The sequence below is a fragment of the Perna viridis genome, chromosome 11 (genome assembly GCF_037379345.1).
Source record: "Perna viridis isolate PV_CMFRI_1.1 ecotype Kerala chromosome 11, ASM3737934v1, whole genome shotgun sequence".
Taxonomy (NCBI): Eukaryota; Metazoa; Mollusca; class Bivalvia; order Mytilida; family Mytilidae; genus Perna; species Perna viridis.
The window spans coordinates 21,783,113-21,804,444 of NC_142455.1; the positions used below are offsets into that span (position 1 = coordinate 21,783,113).

General features: G+C 33.1%; 1 protein-coding gene and 1 pseudogene across 1 annotated transcript; both read left to right on the forward strand.

Annotated features, from left to right (window-relative positions):
• Positions 1-1,878, forward strand: LOC148603346 (uncharacterized). Its single transcript, XM_088553042.1, has one exon. The coding sequence runs from the start codon at positions 163-165 to the stop codon at positions 1,234-1,236; it is 1,074 nt and encodes a 357-aa protein (XP_088409168.1). The 5' UTR covers positions 1-162; the 3' UTR covers positions 1,237-1,878.
• An 8,197-nt stretch (positions 1,879-10,075) lies between these two features.
• On the forward strand, positions 10,076-13,202 carry LOC148603347 (uncharacterized; annotated as a pseudogene).
• The last annotated feature ends 8,130 nt before the right edge of the window (positions 13,203-21,332 follow it).

Here is a 21,332-nt window from a genome sequence, read left to right on the forward strand (position 1 = left end):
TTTTTGGCCTTTATACAATGAGGTGGTATAAATTTTGTAGATTTTTCCTTCGACAAGAGTTTAAGCCTGATTACCTAACATTTTACGAACCATTCCTATACTCGATACTTACATTTCACCACAGAAGAATACATACATAGATCACACAGGCTAGAGGTAACCATGCATCCTTTCGCTTGTAATGTGCTCTTTTTGTTAATGACATTCATTTATCTTGTAGAGCAGTACTCTGTAAAATGCGTTACAGTTGGCTCAAAGCAAGACATGGATTCTTCTGTGAAATGCTCGATCTTTGATTATCAGCAGAGTTTACTGGAGAAGTTCGTTCGCATGGAAATGAGAGTGGAATCTATGGAACGCTATATAAAACGTTTGGAAACAAAAACTAAAGTGCTTACATCCTCTTTAAATGTATACAAGAACGAAACGTCTGAATTGTTGCAGAATGCTGGCCAGCAATTGAAACTTGATTTTGATGCAAAACTTTTCAAAATAGACAAACAGTTAAAAAAACATAATTCTACATTCCACTCAATTACACATGAGAGGGAGATATTTAAGCAAAGCGTAACTGAACAATGGATTGGACTGAATTCAACAATCAATCAACTAATTAACGTGCAAAATAATTCTGTTAAAAGTCTTCGTCATGAAAGAAATCTCTGGAAACAAATGATAAAGCATAACATGGACGTGTTTCGTCATTTTATGTCCAAACAAAACTTAACTAATGAAGAACATAAGGGTAACACTAAAAAACTTTTAACAAATCTTACGAAGTTGGAGAAAGAATTCAGAAAAAAGTCCACATTAGATAGAATGGAACAAGCACCGGCAAAGTCAATTGTGTTTATGGCGACCGGACTAAGACGTGACAGTGCTATATCTGGCATCACTCTACAGTTCAACCATGTTTTGATCAACGCTGGAGGAGGATATAATTCTACAAACGGCGTTTTTACTGCCCCACAAACTGGAATATACTTTTTTATGGTCAAAATGAGTCTCGAACCAAAAAAAATAGCAGTATTGAAAATAAAAACCGGGACAAAAGATTCTATTGGAATTCTTCGTTACAAAAATGATGGAGACACTTACGAAACTGTTTCAGGAAATGGCATTGCACGATTGTCGAAGGACGAACAGGCTTATGTTGAGGGTGGCGTGGAATCTTCCAGTGGGGATGTACTGGGAGCTGCAATTTTTCATACATCTTTTTCTGGATTCTTAGTGTAGCTGGTGTTGTTTATTTGAAAGGTCATGCAAGTATGGGCAGGAGGAAGATTGATTGAAATAATGCTGCCTATTTAGACTTTTAAATTACTCCGGTACATTTTGCATAATTTTAAATCATTCGTTCTGATATCCTTTTTAATCCCAGGCGTCCTTTCTTTGATTCACCATATATACAAAAGGGAAACTTATGTGTATGTTGTCTTTCAAGAATCTCTTATATTATCACAACAAAATCTTGCACTCTACGTCTTATTTCCCTTTTTAAAATATTTTCTCTTTTTTTCATATTGTTACGTAAATACCCTTTAAACTTTATAAGTATCATAACCATTTACATCTCTAAATCTATATTTGGGTATGTTTTACATAATATTCGACCCACAATGTTTTCAATCTTTGCCGTTATTTTTGAGGATATTTTTTAAGTACAATAGTATCAACTCACTTTACTTTTCCTTTTTTCTTCTACAATCATAATTATTTGTTCTTCAGACATCGCTTTGTATTGTTATTTACGAGTGAAAAAAGTTAATTTGTTTTATTGTCTTGCCACTTTTCATTTGTGGCTTAGATATGATGACAATTTATCCTTTGTATCCATATACTGAGAATATTTTCACGCAGGAAAGGTTTAGATTTTCATTTTCCATGAAATATTTAAAAATACAGTGTACATATTGTTTTAAACACAAGGACAAATTAACACTCACCTTCTTTCTTTAAATTAAAAAAAAATTAAAATGAAACCTATCTGGTTCTGCATCTGAGAAAGATAAACACGTGTACATATGTAAAAAAATAGCCATGGAAACACTAAGAGCCATATTTCTGTATAGGAAGTTACATCCTGAGGTATCTTTTTTGTTTTCTAATGTAATGTAGCCGATATTGCCGAAAAGATCCGAATGAGAAAACAATCTAATACACGATTTGTTTTTCGTATCTTTATTAAAAAACAATAAGGTTTTAATTGTTTTTTATTAAAAAATTCCATAAAAAATCATAGTCATGTCCATTATTTTGTAAACCCTCTGCCTAGGACAAGGTAACTGTTGTGAGAAGTACATCGTCCCAAGTCAGGGTTGTGAGTCCACCCTCGCTCCCTCAAACCCCTAACATCACTCATTTATATTCAGCGGGTATGTAAGTTTATACAAGAAAGAAAAGTATCAGCTTTCATAATCGTGAACATGCATGAGAAAAAAAGTTGAAACAAACACTACAATCGTATCAATTGAATGAACGAGTTATAACAAGAAAACAAATTGTGTTTGACCACTCAATCTGTTTTCTGTCCATCACAAAAACGCATTTCAGAATTTAACAGCGTTGATGGATTAAATTAGAGTTTTAAAAACCGAGTTGAATATTGAGATGCCATACAGATAATCAAAACAGCAGCTACTTGAAAGGAATTAATTTTGTGGTGTAAGATTCTAGACAGCCGATCAATCTGATTTAATAAATGTAATTACACTTAATTTACTTTCTGCCTGGGTTTATTTCATTTGAAAATTACATGATTGATTCAGCATAAGATTTAACTTAAAAGACATGCAATTTAGGGTAGCTATTCATATTTCATTTATTTAGATATCTTTCTTATACTCTCACCCCACGAAGCAATACTTTAGATGCGTACGAAAATTGGTTGTCTTTGCTATATATTTAAGATACAAATTAAGAGTTTCAAAGACTTTTTCATTCGACCGTTTTAGCAACAAATAGCGGAATTTAATGTTGTCTCCTAATAGTAAAGCAAATGTCAGTTTTGAGTAAGTAACTGCCCAGCAAAAAGATGCTTGTACATACTATATTTACACGTAAGGGTAAAAGAATCCATGACTCGAAGGACAATCAAAGAAATAAGAACACAATTCATGAAAAATAACAATACAAAAAAGGTAGACACAAAACGTGAACAAACAAACAAAAAAAAAAGCAAAAAACAAAAAAACAAAAGTAATTGAGTAAACAAGAACACCTGGAATCATGCACCAGTAAGGCGACCTCTCTAACTGAGAAACAAAACATATTAATTCTAATTAATTCAGAAATCGTCTTCATTCGGTGATCGATATTATTATACGTAACATCATTATTCATAAATAAACGTCTCAAGATATTTTTGTGGGAACAAACAAGTATAGAAATACAATAAAGCAAGTGGTCGGATGAGAAAGTACATTTCATGGCACATCGCACTGGTTTATACCAAACGATTTCTGTATTTGTGGTAGCAGTAGTAGCAATCGATGTAGGAAAGAAAGGTCTCGTTGTCTTCATGCTCATGTAAAAAGACCTCTGTAAAGACAGATTGATATACCCAATATCAAATAATCTATTCCATGGTCGCATTTCTCAGATGTTGGAAAATTGTTCTAAGGCAACTAACTCTCAGTTTCCGCTATATAAATGACGTATTATTGTTAAACAATCCTAGTTTCAGGGATTTCATACATCGAATATACTCCAAAGAACTTAAGAAAAAGGACACTGTGAAGTCAGCCTCATATCTTGACTTACACTTAGAGATCGATGGTAAAGGAAAACTTTTGACCAAACTTTGCGAAAAACGTGATGAATTTTCATTCAGAATCGTCAACTTTCCTTTCATCTGTGGCAACATCCCTTCAGCACCTGCGTATGAAGTTTTCATATCACAACTCATACGTTATGCCAGTGCTTGCTGCAATTACGTAGACATTTTGTATCGCGCTAGACTTCTTACAATTAGGCTTCTGGAACAGGGTTATGTTGCTACAAGATTGAACTCACCACTACAGAAATTGTATGGTCGTCATCATGAACTCGTGGACCGTTGCGGTGTATCCATCTGCATCATGAAAGCCGATCCAACGTGTCATAGTTTTTTTTCCTCTTTCATCTACTCCGGACTTGACTTTTTATGAGCAACTCTGCATGGGTTCCTGGAAAAGCAGAGGACGCTTACCCTACCGGTGCACCTCGTCCATGCTTCAAGTTTTTAGTGCAATTCGAGTTGCTCATTTGCTTTTGAAACTTGTAACATTCCCATTTTAGGTTATATCGTGTGCTTCGTGTGCGTGTTCGTGGGATCGTATATCGTGTAGCCTGGCCTTCGTGTGCGTGTGCCTTATATATTTGAATGACCTTCTGGGATGATCGGGGAAAAGTTTCCCGAAATATATGTTTATGATTTCATGGCAACCATTCCTCAAGTGGTAATAGTTTGTCTTTTGAGAATAAACATTGAGTAAATAATACCCCAATTTATGAAATTTCAATATTTTCATCTCCCAGACCAGTGAAAATGTTTTCGCAATGTACCATGTATAATAAAAATGGACACTTCCCATATCAACAATGCAACATTTTCTTTTTTTGACAAATAAGATGGTATAGCATTAGCTAAAATAGCTAAATTATTTTAAAAAAGAGTACTTTTTACCAATAATTTATGACATTTTGGTATTTTTGTTCTCCTGGAACAAGGAAAATGTGTTCCCAATAATCCATATACAACAAATATGGATATTTTTCATATAAAAATTACTTTCTTTCCATATTCAGAACAATTAGATGGTATCACATTAGTCAAAACCACTCTATTTTCTAAAAAAATGAGTATATTTTACCCCAATTTTATGACATTTCAATATTTTCATATTTAGAGACTAATGAAAATGTTTCCGCAATGTACCATGTACAATAAAATGGACATTTTAAATATCAACAATACAATATTTTCTTTTTTAGATAAGTATAATGGTATATATGTTAAAATAGCTAAATTATTTCAGAAGAGAGTACTTTTTACCAATACTTTTGGTATTTTTGTTCTCGTGGAACAAGGGAAATATGTTCCAAATGATCCATATACAACAAATATGAATATTTTTTACCCATATTCAAGAGTAATCAAGGGAACAAAGGTTAAATGTATTTTTCTATTTTTAGACAAATAAAATGGTGTCAAATCAGTTAAAATAGCTAAATTATTCCGAACAAGAGTGCAAAGTAACATGATTATCAACTAAATTTTTTTTTAGAATTTTTCTTCAATTTAAAAAAAAACTTTCAACATTTTCATACTTCCAGACCAATGACAATGTTTTCGCAATGTACGATGTTTAACGAAAATTAGCGTGATTTCATTTAGAAATATTTATAGACGTTTAAACATTGTGTATATCGAATGTGTTTATTAAAGCATAATACACATTAATGTAAAATTACATGTTAGATGTTATCAATCAACAAAATACGACGAACACGTACACTGTTTCATGAATTATTTTTAGTTTCGTTTTGCAAGTTAAGTTTCGAAATATACCAATTAATGAGAGGAATACTACCGGCGGACACGATCTATCGTTTATCGTGCTACCTGCAACGTGTTTCGTGTGGATTTGGTGTATCGTGTGTATCGTGTGCGTGTTTCATGGGATCGTGTTGTATGTTTCGTGGGATCGTGTTTCGTGTTTTGTGTGCTTCTTGCGCGTGGCATTAGGTACATTACACGTTTCATGAGGTGTACTATGTTGGTTACTTTATGTTCTTTGTTGTGTTTGTCTGTTGTCCTTTTGTGATCTTTGTCCCTGGGTTACATTCTTGTGATTTCCGCTAGAATCTTGGTTTCCTTGATTACTGTTGTATTCACCCTATTCCGTTGGTGTAAACTCTAATAAATTTCCATTTGCCACAACTAATAAAACACACATACATACATACCGAGCATATTGGTTAAGTTTTGGTTTTTTATAATGGTTAAAAGGTCATACTAATTTACTAATTAATACACACTCTAAACGTAAAGACCTAAAAAGTAAGATTTTAGGGATAAAACATATCAAATCGATGTTGTCAGTAAGTCTTAACTCACTTTTTCAGATTTGTACAAAAAAAATGAAAATTACAAAACAATCGATTATCTCCTGGGCAGAGGGTATACCTTTGTTTTCGCTTTTTAACCTCTAACATAACACCTTTTTATGCAAATTAGAATCTTTGCAGATTTGTAATGAGTAGTGGCAACCATTTTACACTTTGAACATCGTGCAATTCTGACGGTTTGGTTAAAATATAGCGGGTTTATACCTCTTTCGTTTGCTTTGATTTTTCTGGTGATATTTATGAATTTGTATTTAATTTTGTCTTCATCGTCTTTTCACCTTACGTTGTGTATTGATGTTCGAGTTTCGAATATCACAATTACTTATATTTACTTTACATTTGACCTCAGAATTTTATGAGATGTCACTAGTGTATTTTATAATTGCATCCTAAACCAGGATACTTTCGCTCCAATAGTTCTGCTCTGGTGATCCTTTTTTTTTCTGAACCTAGCAATCTGTTTTAATTTCGTTTTATTTGTGCCTTTTCCACTGTCAATTGTCAGCGTAAGGCGTCATATAATAATTCATAATCTAAAGCTTCAAAACATCATTAGTGCTGCCCACATGTCATGCGATATAATAATATAAATAAGACTGTTGATGTTATTAATTATAATCTCTTTCATTCACAAATCATTTATTTGTTGCGTTCCATCACTTGCAATGAGAGATCAGACCGATATTTTAATGACTGAATTACCTTTTCGTCTTCCGAGTAAGGCTCACAACGTTAAAAACGTTTTAAGTAAAGGAAGTAAGTTATTAAAGGACCGCATAACCAGCGTTTTATAGCTCTTTACTCTTTCCTACTGTTAATGACACGCACCAAGTGTAAATATTTAAAAAAAGTGCTTGCATATACAAGGAATTTATCTCAAATGTAATAACTGTAGTTTTTGTATTTTGTATTGTTTACGGAAAGGTCTTTCAAATATTTTGCAGACGATTGAAGTAATGATTTGAAGCATTTTTATGTAATACCCTGTGACATATCATGTTTTTTTTTCAACTTTTTTCAAGAAACATCATGTCAAATAGAAACGTGTGATATTGTTAAATGTTTATGAACAATGACAAATCTCACCGTTTATTTTCTCGTTTTTAGACTGTATAAAAATACACAGAGACTAGTCCTTGCAAAAAGTTTGTAGTATTACTTTTTGAGAGTATAATTTACGTAATTAATGCACTCAAAATTAGCGGATAATTTTATTCAGTTCCAATGTATCGTTTGAATTAATTCATCGAATAGCAGGTTTTTTGTTTCGGAATATTTCAACAGGAACACGTTTCTACCATTTAATGTGATAATGAATGTTTTAAAGCTTTGGATCAAGATGATGAATAGATCTTTAGATCGACGCGTTCGTTCCATTTGAATGCAGATAAACCATAACTTGTTGGTTTAAGTCTGTGCATACGACATGCATCATCTCTGGACTGCGTCTCATGATGCTATTCGAGTCTTGGGAAAGTACCTGGACCTATGCCTATTAATCGTAGCTAAACATTATTGATACATTATCTGATAACATGTTCTCATTTTGAACTAAGAATGAAATAGAATGGCGGCTGAAAACAATTTCTGGTGTAAAAACTACATAACACTTTCCTCTGAAAAGGGTATAAGTACCAGTCCACATAAATTGCAGACACTGGAAAAGTGATTTATGGTAAAGAAATAACTAATGGTTTTTTTGCGGTCTACATATGCTATACTAACACATAAGAACAATCTTTCCTGCATTCAGATCTGCACTTTTTAGAAACTCATAAATTCATCTCCCGCTAAAATCAACCAAATGAAGCCAAAATCAAGGACGATAACTCTTGCAAAGTGCAAATTTCATATACAATCTATATACTTTGTATCTCAAAAGCGCAATAACAAAATGGAACAAAGACTAGTTGTGTGATCACTAACTGTTTCTGAATAAGAAATAAAACTGAATTCGGTGGGTTTTTGACATGAATCACCTTCTGTCTGATTTTTAGAAAGCCTGCTACACAGATTTTATATACAGTGATATGATAAATCATAAAAAATTCAAATAAGAAGTCGTTTACTTGATTAAAATAATCTGCAATATGTCTCTCTTGAAACCCTAAAATAACAAGAACGGATATGGTGAACATGTCAAAGGGACAATAACCCCACCGAGATAAAAAAGGACAGATGAAGGTCACCAATGGGTATTCAATGGACACGGAGGAAACCCTCACACCACAGGGCATGCTACAGCTGGTCCAAAATCAACATTACACTCAGGTACAGCCAAACAATCGTCCCGAGATACTCCAAAAACATAATGTAAACTGCAAGTGAAACGAAACAAGACATACATATCCCAGACATTCCTGACTTTGGACAGGCGCATAAAATGCAGCGGGGTTAACGCACTTTGGTTTTATCAACACCCTCCTCCTTTTAATCCGGTCATTGTGGAAAAAAATATGCAATCAAACACACATAAAAATCAGTTAAAACATGTTTGAGTGTCTTGTTGAAACAGAAGTAAAGAATTTGAGTAAACGTTCCACAAAAACATACTAGCAGTTAAATTAAAATGTTCAATAACGACAAAATTAAAGCTTTAAACATACGTAAATGAATACAAACATACAAACAATTAAAAAAAAATAAATAAAAAAATAAAAATAAAAACAATAAAAAACAAAAAAAAACAAAAAAATAAAAACAAAAAACCAAATAAACAAAAACAAAAACAAAACAAAAGGTCAAAACAAAAGAACTTCCCAATATCCAACAACAACAGAAACAAAACCAAATCATAAAATATATACCATAGCAAAAGCAAAACAAAGAAAGGAAAATGGAGAATCATTGCACCGACAGGATAAACGTTCTCAAGCTTCGAACTGTATCAGACTTTCAAAGCTCATTCTTTATGCTGCAAACGGAAGGTTTATCGAACGATGAATACTGTCCGACAATTTCAACAATCACATCTTCTGCTTTAAATAATAGAGGAAATTAACGTCTATTGATATGAAAATCGTACACGTCCCAGTTTCCCCATCTTGTGGTAAATGAATGGAGGAATGAATCTACACGAGAGTGATGAGATCTATTCTCATGGTCAATATATGCAATGTTATAGTGTTTGCAATTTTTCATATTCTATCCCAGATCAGAAACGTATATATTTTTGACTAATAGTCCTTTTTCATGTCCTTGATTTTGGCTTCGTTTTTTTAAGATTTTAAGCAAAGGGGAGTCACTTTGTACAAATTTGTCGCCCGACAGACTGGTTTACTGTCAATTGGAGCAATGGTAGGGAGGTCGGTAGTGCGTTTATCGATATTCTTGCGAAGGAAAAATTTTCAATTTTGAGTCAACTTTAACACGTTAGAAAATGGTCAAAAATCCATTCCATGACAATAAAAATATATGTAATTGACGTTGAGACATTTCTCTTTCTAAATATACAACTTTCATCGTTTTTGGAGTTGATGGTCATTTGGTACGAACGTTTAAAGTGACGATACTTTGAGAAAAATGGCAGCCGGAAAAAACTATGTGTCAAAGATCATACCTATTTCAAAATTCATTCCGCAAGCTGTTACTGGACCAATTTTCTTCAATTATGGCTCAAATTGTTGGCAATATCTTCAATTTTGATAATCCGGTTGTCAGGCTAATTTTTTGGCTCAAAAACATATTTTTACGTAATTGAAAGGAAAAACATGTTGAAAAAAAATAGTTTTTGCGTACCCGGAATGCACTGACAGTCGAATTCCGAAAATTTAATCCTTTCAGCGTCCATCCGTGACCCTGGTTTCAGAAGAAAAACAATAACAGCTAGCGGAATCGATTGGATATTAGAGTGGTCAGGGCGTGGTTTTCACAAAAATTAAAGCGGGACCGGTTTTCGTTCTTGCTGACCGGATGTTACTGATCCGCCATAGCTTCTGCTAAGATTTTCGAACACTCGTGGAAAATGCCTTTTACCGGTTCTTTTCTGGACGGACTTTTGACTGGTGATGCAGACACCGATGGACCTAGACCATGGAGGCCAAGTAAGTACTTAAATTATGTCTAATATAAGCATAATCGTCCTGTTTCCGTAAGGTCAAATTCTGGAATGACCTTTTGTCATCTGCAAGCTTAAAATCTACTTTCACCTTCTTGGAAGGTCTGATTTTCTGTTTGATTCTGTATGAGCTAATTTAAAGAAGGTTACTCTCATTTAGCGTTAGTTGGAAAATGTTTCCATAACATTTTTATTAAACAATGAATATGTAATGACGTAAATTCTCCCCACGTTTGATTGCAATCCATTCGGAATCTTTCGGACTTTATTGACTTTCCTATATTATCGGAAGTCTCTGCATTTTACCTTGTTTTTTTCTTATTGGTTGGGAGAATTTGCACACATTGCATTTAATTTCCTTGATAATTCAATTTAATTTATATGTAGTGCCAAAGAAACTCACATGTTTAAGCATAAACCTTCTTTGTATTTATTTTAACTATTTTATTTATTCAAAATTATCATATGTAGAAAAACAATTCAACCTTAAATTGCTTCTTCAAATGATACAAAACGTTTTTTTTCTGGTTTTCATTTTATCTTAATATCAGAGTTAATGTATATTAATTATGACTTTTATTAGAAAAAATTATCATGTAGCCCTGCTTGTACTTTACTTGATAAATAGAACTTATTTGATGTGATTTATATATGTAGTAATTGCGTATATTACGTATGACGTGCATCTTCTTAAGTTTATTTTATATATTCATATTGTACAATTTTTAACAGCTAACTTACATATTCATTTTTTACAGGATTATAGATGCTCTACTCATTTAATATTCATATACATGTACAATTACTTGGAAAAGGTTTAAAATCCTTGTAATATACATTATTTATCATTAAATTTTAATTAATTATGGTTTAATATATATATTTTTTTGTCTTTTTAGGATCACATTGATTGACTCCTAATACCAATCTTTTGTAGTATGTATATACTATGAAACATACTTGTATTATGTTTTTTCTTCTAATTATTGATTTATTTCAGAAGAAAGTATTAGTAAACAGGCTGCCTAAATATTTATTTTATTTTGTCTTTAAAAAAATAAACACTGATGTAAATTTTATTATGATTTAGTTTTATTTTCTGTTTGTTTTTCATCATTTTAGTTTCATTTTGTTGAGTTCTGGAGATGTTTCAAATTCATGGTAAGTTAGATTTCATACTTTGATTTAGTTAAGTAGCTTTATTTATTTTAATAGTAAAACTTTTGAGTCTTTTAATTATCGTAACAAATAAGCATTTACATTTGAATCATATATTACTTACAAGAACAGTCGATTAGTTTTGTGTTTAGACTCTGCTTTAAAACTGCTTTACAGTACATATTCATTGAATTCCACTACTTGTTTATTTCAGATGGCCTGAGGAGCATAGTGGGCTATGCTATGAGACGAATATGGGCTGAGTCTGAGGTAGGACCATGTGGGGATGGAATAATTGGAAGCACTCAGCCCAGGGTAAGCATGGTAGGTATGGCTGATGTTTGTGAGATACAGACTAGGGTGAGTAAGTTGGTAAGTATGATACATGGGGAAGCCTGCTTTCCCATCTATCAATTTTTGAGTCTCGGCTGGATAGAGTAGGTCCGTCTTCAAGTGCACAGGTATGTATGCTGCTCTATCCAGACATCAGGTCCCGAAGAGAAATGGAATACTTGCCAGAATGAAGACAGATATGACTGACAGAAGCTGACCTATTGGACACTGGTGCCACAAGAAGACTTTCATCAGGACAAATGTCACTAGGACTGATGATGGAGGTCCACAGGTATGTTAATAAGTATTGTGTTGGTTCTAAAGTAGATAATTTTTATGAAATAATTAATTCGTTATTCCAGGTAACGAAGATGACTGACACAGAAAAGAACACCTTGCATGTGAGAGTGAATAGAGAAGTGGACAGGATGAAGAAGATGAAGAAAGCCAAACAGATGAGTCAGATAGAAGTGATGAAGAGAGAAGTGTTCGACATGCCTGCAAGTGGAGATGCCTTGGTTGACAGGTTGAATTCACATGGTGGTACAGTAAGTAGGGTAGTTCCAGACACACCTGAACCCGATGACCTGATTGGTAAGAGAGTGCAACACTTGATAGAAGAACCAGACGGAGGGTATTATGGTTTTGTTACAGGACTTAAGGTAAGACATGGTACATGTACAGTTTGGTGTATGATGGTGAGACAGAGACTTACAGCTTCCCCTTGCTAGATGATCTAGAGACTGGAGAGTTGAGGATTGTGCCCCTGGATCCTTCTTTTATTGTAGACGAATTGACCATCGTTTTTGTCAAGAGGCTGATGATGAGGAGTTTTGGTACACAGGAATTGTCACAGGACATGATGCTGATACATGGTTGTCGACGGTAGCATATGATTACAAGGATGGTGATGATGATGACGACGATGAGGAAGATGATAGCAACATTTTTGAGGAGCCTTTATTAGAGGACTATCAGAACGGAAATGTGAGGATTTTATTGTAGGAAAACATTTTTCAGCGAAATTAATTCTTGTTTTCTTTTTTCCTTTAGCACTAACTCTTTTTGCTTCATTTCAGGTTTTTAAACCATTTTCTTTTTTTTTCTTGTAGCTTTTTATCCAGGGGCTTTTAGTTTCAGGTTCTAATTATTATTTCTTTATTTGTAGGTTGGTTGCAGCAAAGCGTTTCGAACGCAGCGAAATTATTCATATTAAATTATTTAACATAACATAAATATAACCTTATAATACAATCTTCTTCTTTTGAAATGAAGATAATTATTCTGGAAAAGGAAGTTTGGTGTTTTTAACTCCTCGCCACATCTTTTGTCATCAAGTGTTCCTGATGACGTTTAATCCAGAAAACCACTTTGTGAGCAACCAGCATCAAATAAAGTTTTACATTTTTTCAGATTGTTAGCAAACCAGATTATGATTTAATAGAAAGTAAACTAACTCTAAGTAAATCGATAAGGTAAATGTTGTTTAATAAGTGTAATGTCCTTATGTACATAATCTCTTTTGTAGATTTGGCAGACATAGCAGATCCTGGTGAAGAAACCCTTCTGGCCTGAAATGAAAACTTCGAAAAGTTCATTAAACTTAATCAAATGATGATATTTTGTTTATTATCATTTAATGTACATAATAGTACACATGAGGAAACAGCTAGGGCTTCAAAGTTCCATAGTAAAAGGATGCGCATTGGTTCAAGTCAATGTATTAATAAATATTTGCTCAATTTCTTGGGAAAACAGCATTTGTTTTTGAAATTTTAAGCAATTTTAACATAATATTGAGATCATTATTATGGTAAAAGACACTTATAAACAGGAAAACATTGGAAGACTACATTTGGAATCAAAGAATTGACCAGACCTTGATATAATATTATTTTGCCACTTTTTGTGGCAAAAATGTATGTTTATTTTGATTATCGTCTGGCTTCATTTAAGGTATAGGCCTAAACATTTTCGTCCACATTAAACATTTTATAGCAAAATAAGATGAAAGTATCTTCATGTGATAGCGTAGATTCTAAGCTTTAAAATGGAACCATATAAGTATATGGTATGTTGATATTTTGATCAATATTAGCATAAATATGCGTGTTTTTTTTTCTTAAATCGGAAATTTTCAAAAATGTTCAATTTACCCCTATTTTTCAACATTTGTTTGTTAATTTTTAAATATAATTTAATTATTTCTTGACGAAAAATGTGTTTTTACATATTTAATCACAATAACAATAACTGTCATGTGCTAAAAACTGCTTTTAAATTCAAAATGTCTTTTTTTTTGTCTGACCTTTCGCCGTTTTTTCCACTGAAAATAGCTCTAAAATTTAACCTAAAATGTAAATTTTCTACCTCAAAAAATTTTTTGAGCTGCAAAACATGATTTTTCAAGTCAAGCAACTGTATTGCCACACAAAACAAGTGACGAAAAAATTAGAAATTTTTTTTGAATTCTTAGTAAGCAAAAATGTTTTTTTGTTGTTGAAAAAAACGCATTTAAAAAAAGGGGGTCTACCGCAGTGTTTTTGATTCCAATGAAAAAAAGCAGAGGTTTTGACATAATATTTGTTTATTTATTTCTGTTTAATGGATTACTCTTGTAAGAACTGCAAAGTATCAGACAGATTTCTACTACCTTCCAAATATGAATATTCAAAAATGGCACTTTAATTCACGATGCTGTTGACACATAGCTAAAAAAAAGTCCAAAGTGTTTTTTTTTGGCCAATTTAAAAAAAAGTGTAATTTTCTTTGCATCAAAGATACAAGTTTCCTGGATGGCTTAAATCATAGTATGAAATGGCTTTATTTAAATGATTAAGAAACAATGTATGAATTTCTTTACCTGTTTGACTTATTTGCCCAAAATGTGACTTTTTTGCCTTCGCAAGTAAAATGACCAAAAATTTTGAACTTTAAATTGTAATAACTTTAAAACCCCTTGACCGATTTTAAAAGGGTTTGCACCATTAAGTTACATTTCTTTAATATAAACTTGTACACTTTCTATATACTTCATATTTTGACTGACCTACCTAGCAATGGACAACAGTAGAATTCAAATTCAAATATTCAATTTATTAGAGCCGCGGTAAGTGCTTGCTAATTTTAAACAACTTTTGATGTACTTCAAACAATTCAGGTACTTACTGAATTGAAAATAGTTTAAGATTGTAAGAAAAATGTTTATTGTTTTCCCTTCCTTAATGAGACCGCCAACCAGACTGTCGGATGTTGGTGGGTTACTTCCCTTTGAAAAACTTGTTAAATGGCTTACATTCCGTAAATATGGAACATAGCTGTTCAAAAAATGTGAACATACGGATAAGACAAAATATTCTCATTGCATACGTACATGCACTTTGAATCTACAAGAAGTAAATCATTGATCAAGACGATTTGTAAGCATTTAATGTCAATAATCTATTTCATAATATATATAATGAAGTTTCTATATATACATTTCACAAAGCGACAAGATGATTCTTTACGAATATTTCTATTTCTAATGGAATTAAACATCCCAGGTGTAAGAAACCAACTGGTGATTGCATTGAATCAAACGATTATTGCCGTTCAACTGTGCGTGATACTGAAAATAACAGTGGTTGTTTCAATCGTAATTCAATAATATTACCATATAACATTTTGATATTGATGTGGATCACACATGGACTGTACTATTGTCATACATTGTAATTTTGATTACTTCTGTATATTCATCTGTACTACGGTTAGTCAGTTCGCTTATTCGCACTCTGTGTACATTTGTAGCTTTTGTCCGAACAACAGTGGTTTAAGTATTGGTTATGAACAAAAGCTAGACTTGCTGCTCCAATACTTGCTTAGGGAAGATATGAAAACAAATGACAAATAATAAGGATTGTATTTACAACTACTCTTTGTCTGAATATCTGTCTTCTCTATAACTATATGTAAAACTACACACTTTAAATGAATATGTTTTTGATTCATCTTCTATTTCTTTTTCGGTTTTTGCCCAAAATTACATTTTAAAAATAAAAATGCAAATTACTTCTCATTTATAGCGTATCTGATAAGATGAAATCAATTCAAACGACGAATAGGAGTAAGAGGGTAAAATCTATTTAGTGGTATGTACAATGAATAACATTGTCCTGATACCAAGTGCAAGGGGCACTTAAGTTAATTAAAAATATTTGACCTTAAAATGCAAAAAGCACCAAACGACTAATTTTTGGAAATGAAAATGAAAATATTTCACCGTGGTTAACAGTAGCACATTTATGTCTGATTTAAGGCTTAATTGTTAAGTCACATACCACAATTGTCACAGAAGAAAAGTACTTTAAAGATTCTTTATTTACATTCTGTCGGTATCAATTGAAAATGATAGAACGGAAACCATCAAGGAAAGAAAACAATATTTGTATTTCCGCAGACAGTCATAGCAACCGAAAAAAGGAAATTAAAGGAAATGTTTACTTTCCTCAAGCATACACTGAAAGAGATAACAATGCAACCATCATAGTTGAATGGACTGCATTCTTTATCAGATACACAGACATTATTACCTAATTTTCTCCATGTTTGCGTCTATCCATACTAGAGTCGATACTTTCTTTTTCAATTATGTTCTTTTCTGTTCAATAGTTTAAATGGTGACAATGGAATGAATTATGAAAGTATGTTGCTCTTGGAAACACTATTTGATTGCCCGCTATTTCACTACAGCTCATGTATATGGTTTATATATACGCTTGAGAATGCCCCTGGCGTCAGTTTCACAAAAAGTCGTAAGTGTAAAATTGATCGGAAGTAATGACGTCATAAACTAAAATAGCATTGTGAGGTAATGATTTACGATCAATTTCACACTTTCGACTTTTTGTGAAACCGACACCTGGAGTATAATATACACGATCCTGACAAGCAAGAAGCGTGTGAGAAAATGGATTATATCATACAAATATAAGGACAATCCCATGCAAACTTCAGAACCGCATTCAAATAATGAACAATTTCATTTCTGTATATCAAGTACATTTGTAGCTCCTGTAAAAACAAAATTGTGTTAAGTTTGGGTTATTACATTAACATTGCACCATTAAGCGATATTATTTTTAAATGTTTTAAAATGTCACAAACAAACACGCATCTTCTACTTGAGAAGGGGTTCTAAAGCATTGATTATCATGTTATGTGAAAAAGTAATCAGGGGAATCAAGGTTATAGCAGTAATTAAAAGAATGTAATCCAGGGACAAAGGCCAGACATGGAAAACAGCCATACGCAACAAAGAACATAAAGTAACTAAAATCATACATACAAATTAACAAAAGCAAATGAGCAACTCGGACTCCACTAAAAACTGAGAGCACGGACCAGGTGCACTGGTAGGGTAAGCGTCCTCTGTTCATTTAGAAACAACCGCCGAGTTGTTCATAAAAAGTCATGTCTGGGGTAGACGAAAGAGGGAAGGAAATTATGACCCGTTGAATAAATCAGTTTTCATGGCGCAGATTGATACGCCGTAGCGATCCACGAGTTCATGATGACGACCGTAAAACTTCTGTATTGATGACTTCAATCTTGTAGCAACATAACCCTGTTCCAGAAGTTTATTTGTTAGAAGTCTAGCACGATACAAAAAGTCTGCGTAGTTTCGGCAAGCTCTGACATAACGTATGAGTGATATGAATACTCCATACGAAGGTACTGAAGGGATGTTGCCACAGATGAAAGGAAAGTTCTGAATGTAACGTCATCACGTTTGTTATAAAGTGTGGTCAATAGTTTTCCTTTACCACTGATTTCTAAGTGTAGGTCAAGATATGAGGCCGACCTCACAGTGTCTGTAGTATCCTTTATCTCAAGTTCTTTGGGGTAGATGCGATGTATCAAATCCCCGAAATTAGGATTGTTTAAAGATAATACGTCACCTATATAGATGAAAATGAGATTAAAGGATCTAGCGAAACGATATTCATTCTTTCGGATCAGATCAGCTATAAAGTCAGCCTCATAAGTGAAGGAATAGATCGGCAAGTAGAGGAGCACAATTTGTTTCCGTTGGAATGCCGACCGTTTTTTGAAAAACGCGTCCACCACACTGGACAAATATGTTGTCGATTAAAAGTTCTAGGATTTTGTAAACATCTTCTTCTTTATATTTGGAAGATGATTTGGAATTATTTTTCACAAAGTATGAGGAACATCTACCAAGAACTATATATTTGTATCTAGGTGTACCATCTTTTTGGGGGAAAAAACAACGATGTATAATGTTTTTGAGTAGGGATTTTAACTGAGTATAGGGAATAGAAGTATACAGTGTTGAAAAATCATATGTTGTAATGCTATTATATTCTGATAATAGTCGTGACCTGATTGTCTCAAAAAGATCTTTCGAATTTTGAAAGATCGCAAAAGATACAGTTTAATGCCTTTTTAAACTTTCACTGGCTTATTATATGTTTAAACTTTAAGTCTAATTATTCATAGCTATAACCACTTTTGGTATGTTTAATCTTACTTTACTGTTAATTAAGGGTCTATATCATTTATTAAGTTTTCATTATAGTATCAAATATACAACACATGGTCATTGTCAGCAAAATTTCATAGTTATTTGTACACATTTATGTCATGAGGATTTTTCTGCTGCAAATTTGACTGTTTCGTTAGTACTAATGTTGCGTTCCGGCAAGGAACGTGTACATCCAAGTGCATCCACTAAGTGCATTCACATTAAGCGGTCACCGTTGGGGAGGTTAAAAGTGACCTCTCACGAGATATTACCTTTCAAAAGAGGTTTTCAAAATATTACAAAAATAAAGTGAAATGTGCATCCATGTGTCTGTTATGTTTTCTTTCTTAGACGTGTATTTGTTTTAGCAAAATACAAATTTTGTTATGGTATTGTGTCGTTCGAGTCAATGTTCTCCGAATTAATGGAAAGACTTTGTCGCATATAGATTTAAACTTTATCTAACTATTTATTATTCTGACACAGTTGGTATTGAGTTTGCTTTGACATCACGTGACATCCATGATGTTAACCATGACAACCTAACCGATACAGCCTAGAATTTCGCACTTAATTCGACAAATGTGGTAGCAACCGTGAAATTTAAGGCTCCATTGGTGGCATTGGTGTCCGGAATATATTTAAACACTTTTATAAATCGAATAATCTTTTATAGATTGAATAATTGGAAATAATTTACTTGTCCCACCAATAAAATAAATTAATACGAAACATCGAAGATCTGTGTACAGTAGTCACACAGTTCACCAAATAAAATCTTAAATTTGTGAAAAAAGCGACAACTTGCATCGGCAACCTTTTTTAAAGATAGTACTTGTTCTAAATAAATTTGTGAATGCTGTCCGTCTTCGAGAGGTGGTCGCAGAACGGAGTTAAAATAAATAGGGAAAACGTTGGGCGGGATCAAAAGTTGCCGTTCAACTGAGGCGCCCCTTAGTTTGAGGTGACGGTTAGGACATGTTCAAGGGAACCAATGTTATATCGGTAATCAAAAGAATGCAATCCAGGAACAAAGACCAGACATGGAAAACAGACATATACAACAAAGAACATGAAGTAACTAAAATCATACATACAAAGGAACAAAAGCAATTGAGCAACTTGGACTCCAAGACTGGGAGCATGGACCAGGTGCACCGGTAGGGTAAGCGTCCTCTGCTTTTCTAGAAACACCCGCCACAAATGTATGTTGAATATTCCCCAAACTGTTATTTATATATAAAAAAAACAATTTGAATATACACAAAAATAAAGATTGGCACCTTTAATGTAGTTGCTTTCTGTTGCTCAAAATGATAAGTTAAACAGGAGACGGTATCATGCTACTTTACAAATTCAACAATGACTTCACCGACTCAACACTGTATTTATAGTAAAGAAACCCTGTTTGCAGGATAAAATATATTTCTCAGTGTCTTAAATAGAGGTATGACATTGACCTCGTTAAAGAAAAATAAAGTATAACTAGAATGTTACATGTTATCGTCATAGTTACAGTATTACAACATAATAAATGAGTAGAACAATGAAACAAAATAAGGCAAATTAAAATTTACGTTTTCACGAAACGTTTAGAAGTCGCTTCACGTTTCTCGATTAGTCTTTTGAGAAACATATCATCAATGGAACTGCTTATAATTAATCGAGGCAGCATAAAGAACCTGGATACCAAAATCGAACAACTTGAATTTTTTTGCGTTGGCTGCCAATTTTAAAATGGCGGTCGATACGTAGAAGAAATTATTGATTGAGCCGGAAATTCTTAACCGTGATGTCTTAAAAATTCTAGATATCAATTTTCATCAAAATCTGACAATTTTGAATTTTCGACCGCAGTGGCGGCCATTTTGAAATGGCAGCAGAAACGTAGCTTTGATTGCAAAATGAGCCACAGATTATTAATCAGAACGGCTCAGAACACCTAGATATAAATTTTCATCGAAATCGGACAAATTTGAATTTTTGACCGCGTTGGCGGCCATTTTGAAAATAGCGGCCGAGACGCACGCGACTTTTTTTCCTGATTTTGTTAGGCTATTGAGCTCAATATATACAACAAGTTTCGTCAAATTCTGATCAGCAGTTTTCGAGATATTGTTCCAGTTTCCGGTGTAAAAAATGGGTGTGTCCCGTCCGGCGGCAATTTTGAAAAAATGGCGGATACTAAAATCAAATTTTTGGTGTTCTGCATCCTTTGAAAAGTAGTTCTAACTTCCTGTGAAGTTTCATCTCAATTAAATGAGCCGTGTTTGAGAAAACGGGCGGACAAAACTATGAATTTTTATGACAGGAGAATTAAAATAATAATAATAGTAAAAAACACAGTAAAAGTAATAAGTCTCCGCCACTTCGTGGTCGGCGACTTAATAATAATAATAATAAGAAGAAGAAACACGGTAAAATCATTAAGTCACCGCCACTTCTATGAACTGTAAGTACGAACGAGGAGTAAAATTGTCCTCTAAAGTAAGTTGATCAGCGAGATAGTAATGGTCTATAAAATTGAACGTTGCTCTTTTCACTGAATATATTTTTGTAAAACGCAGCCCTACCAGAGATTCCACATACGAATTTCTCGTGATTTGTACTTGAATTAAGCATATAACATTTGTGACAAGGTACGTGAACTTTTGATATATCGAGCCCTCACGTGAATTTAGATGAACTTTTCATATAAATTTCGTTTTAAATGAATTTCACGTGAAGATCACGTTAGTTTTATGTGCAATTTACTTTAACTTCATACAAGGATCGATTCATATCAATTGTATGTGTACAATATTAGTATAGGAGTAGTAGATGCATTGGATATGAGCAGATTATTCCAGTCACCTACCCAACAAAAGCAAAGTTTGTAAGAACATCATGCTTTAGAAACACTGAAAGACAAAAGACAAAATATGCAGACACAGAGCAAAAAACATTTGAAATAAATGAAAAACACAACCGAATAAAAACTTCATGGTACCCAGCGTATTTATTGTATATTATTCAATGCGTTGGAAAATCTGATTAGAGTAAAACTCGATCAACTGATTTAATGGAAAACAAAATGGTCACACTAAGTAAAACTTTGTACTGGCAACATAGAACTTTCCCTAATTGGCTTAGTTGTATAGTTCG

Excerpts from the sequence above, each read along its gene's own strand:
- LOC148603346 (XM_088553042.1), top strand. The coding sequence starts at position 163 with ATGCATCCTTTCGCTTGTAATGTGCTCTTTTTGTTAATGACATTCATT.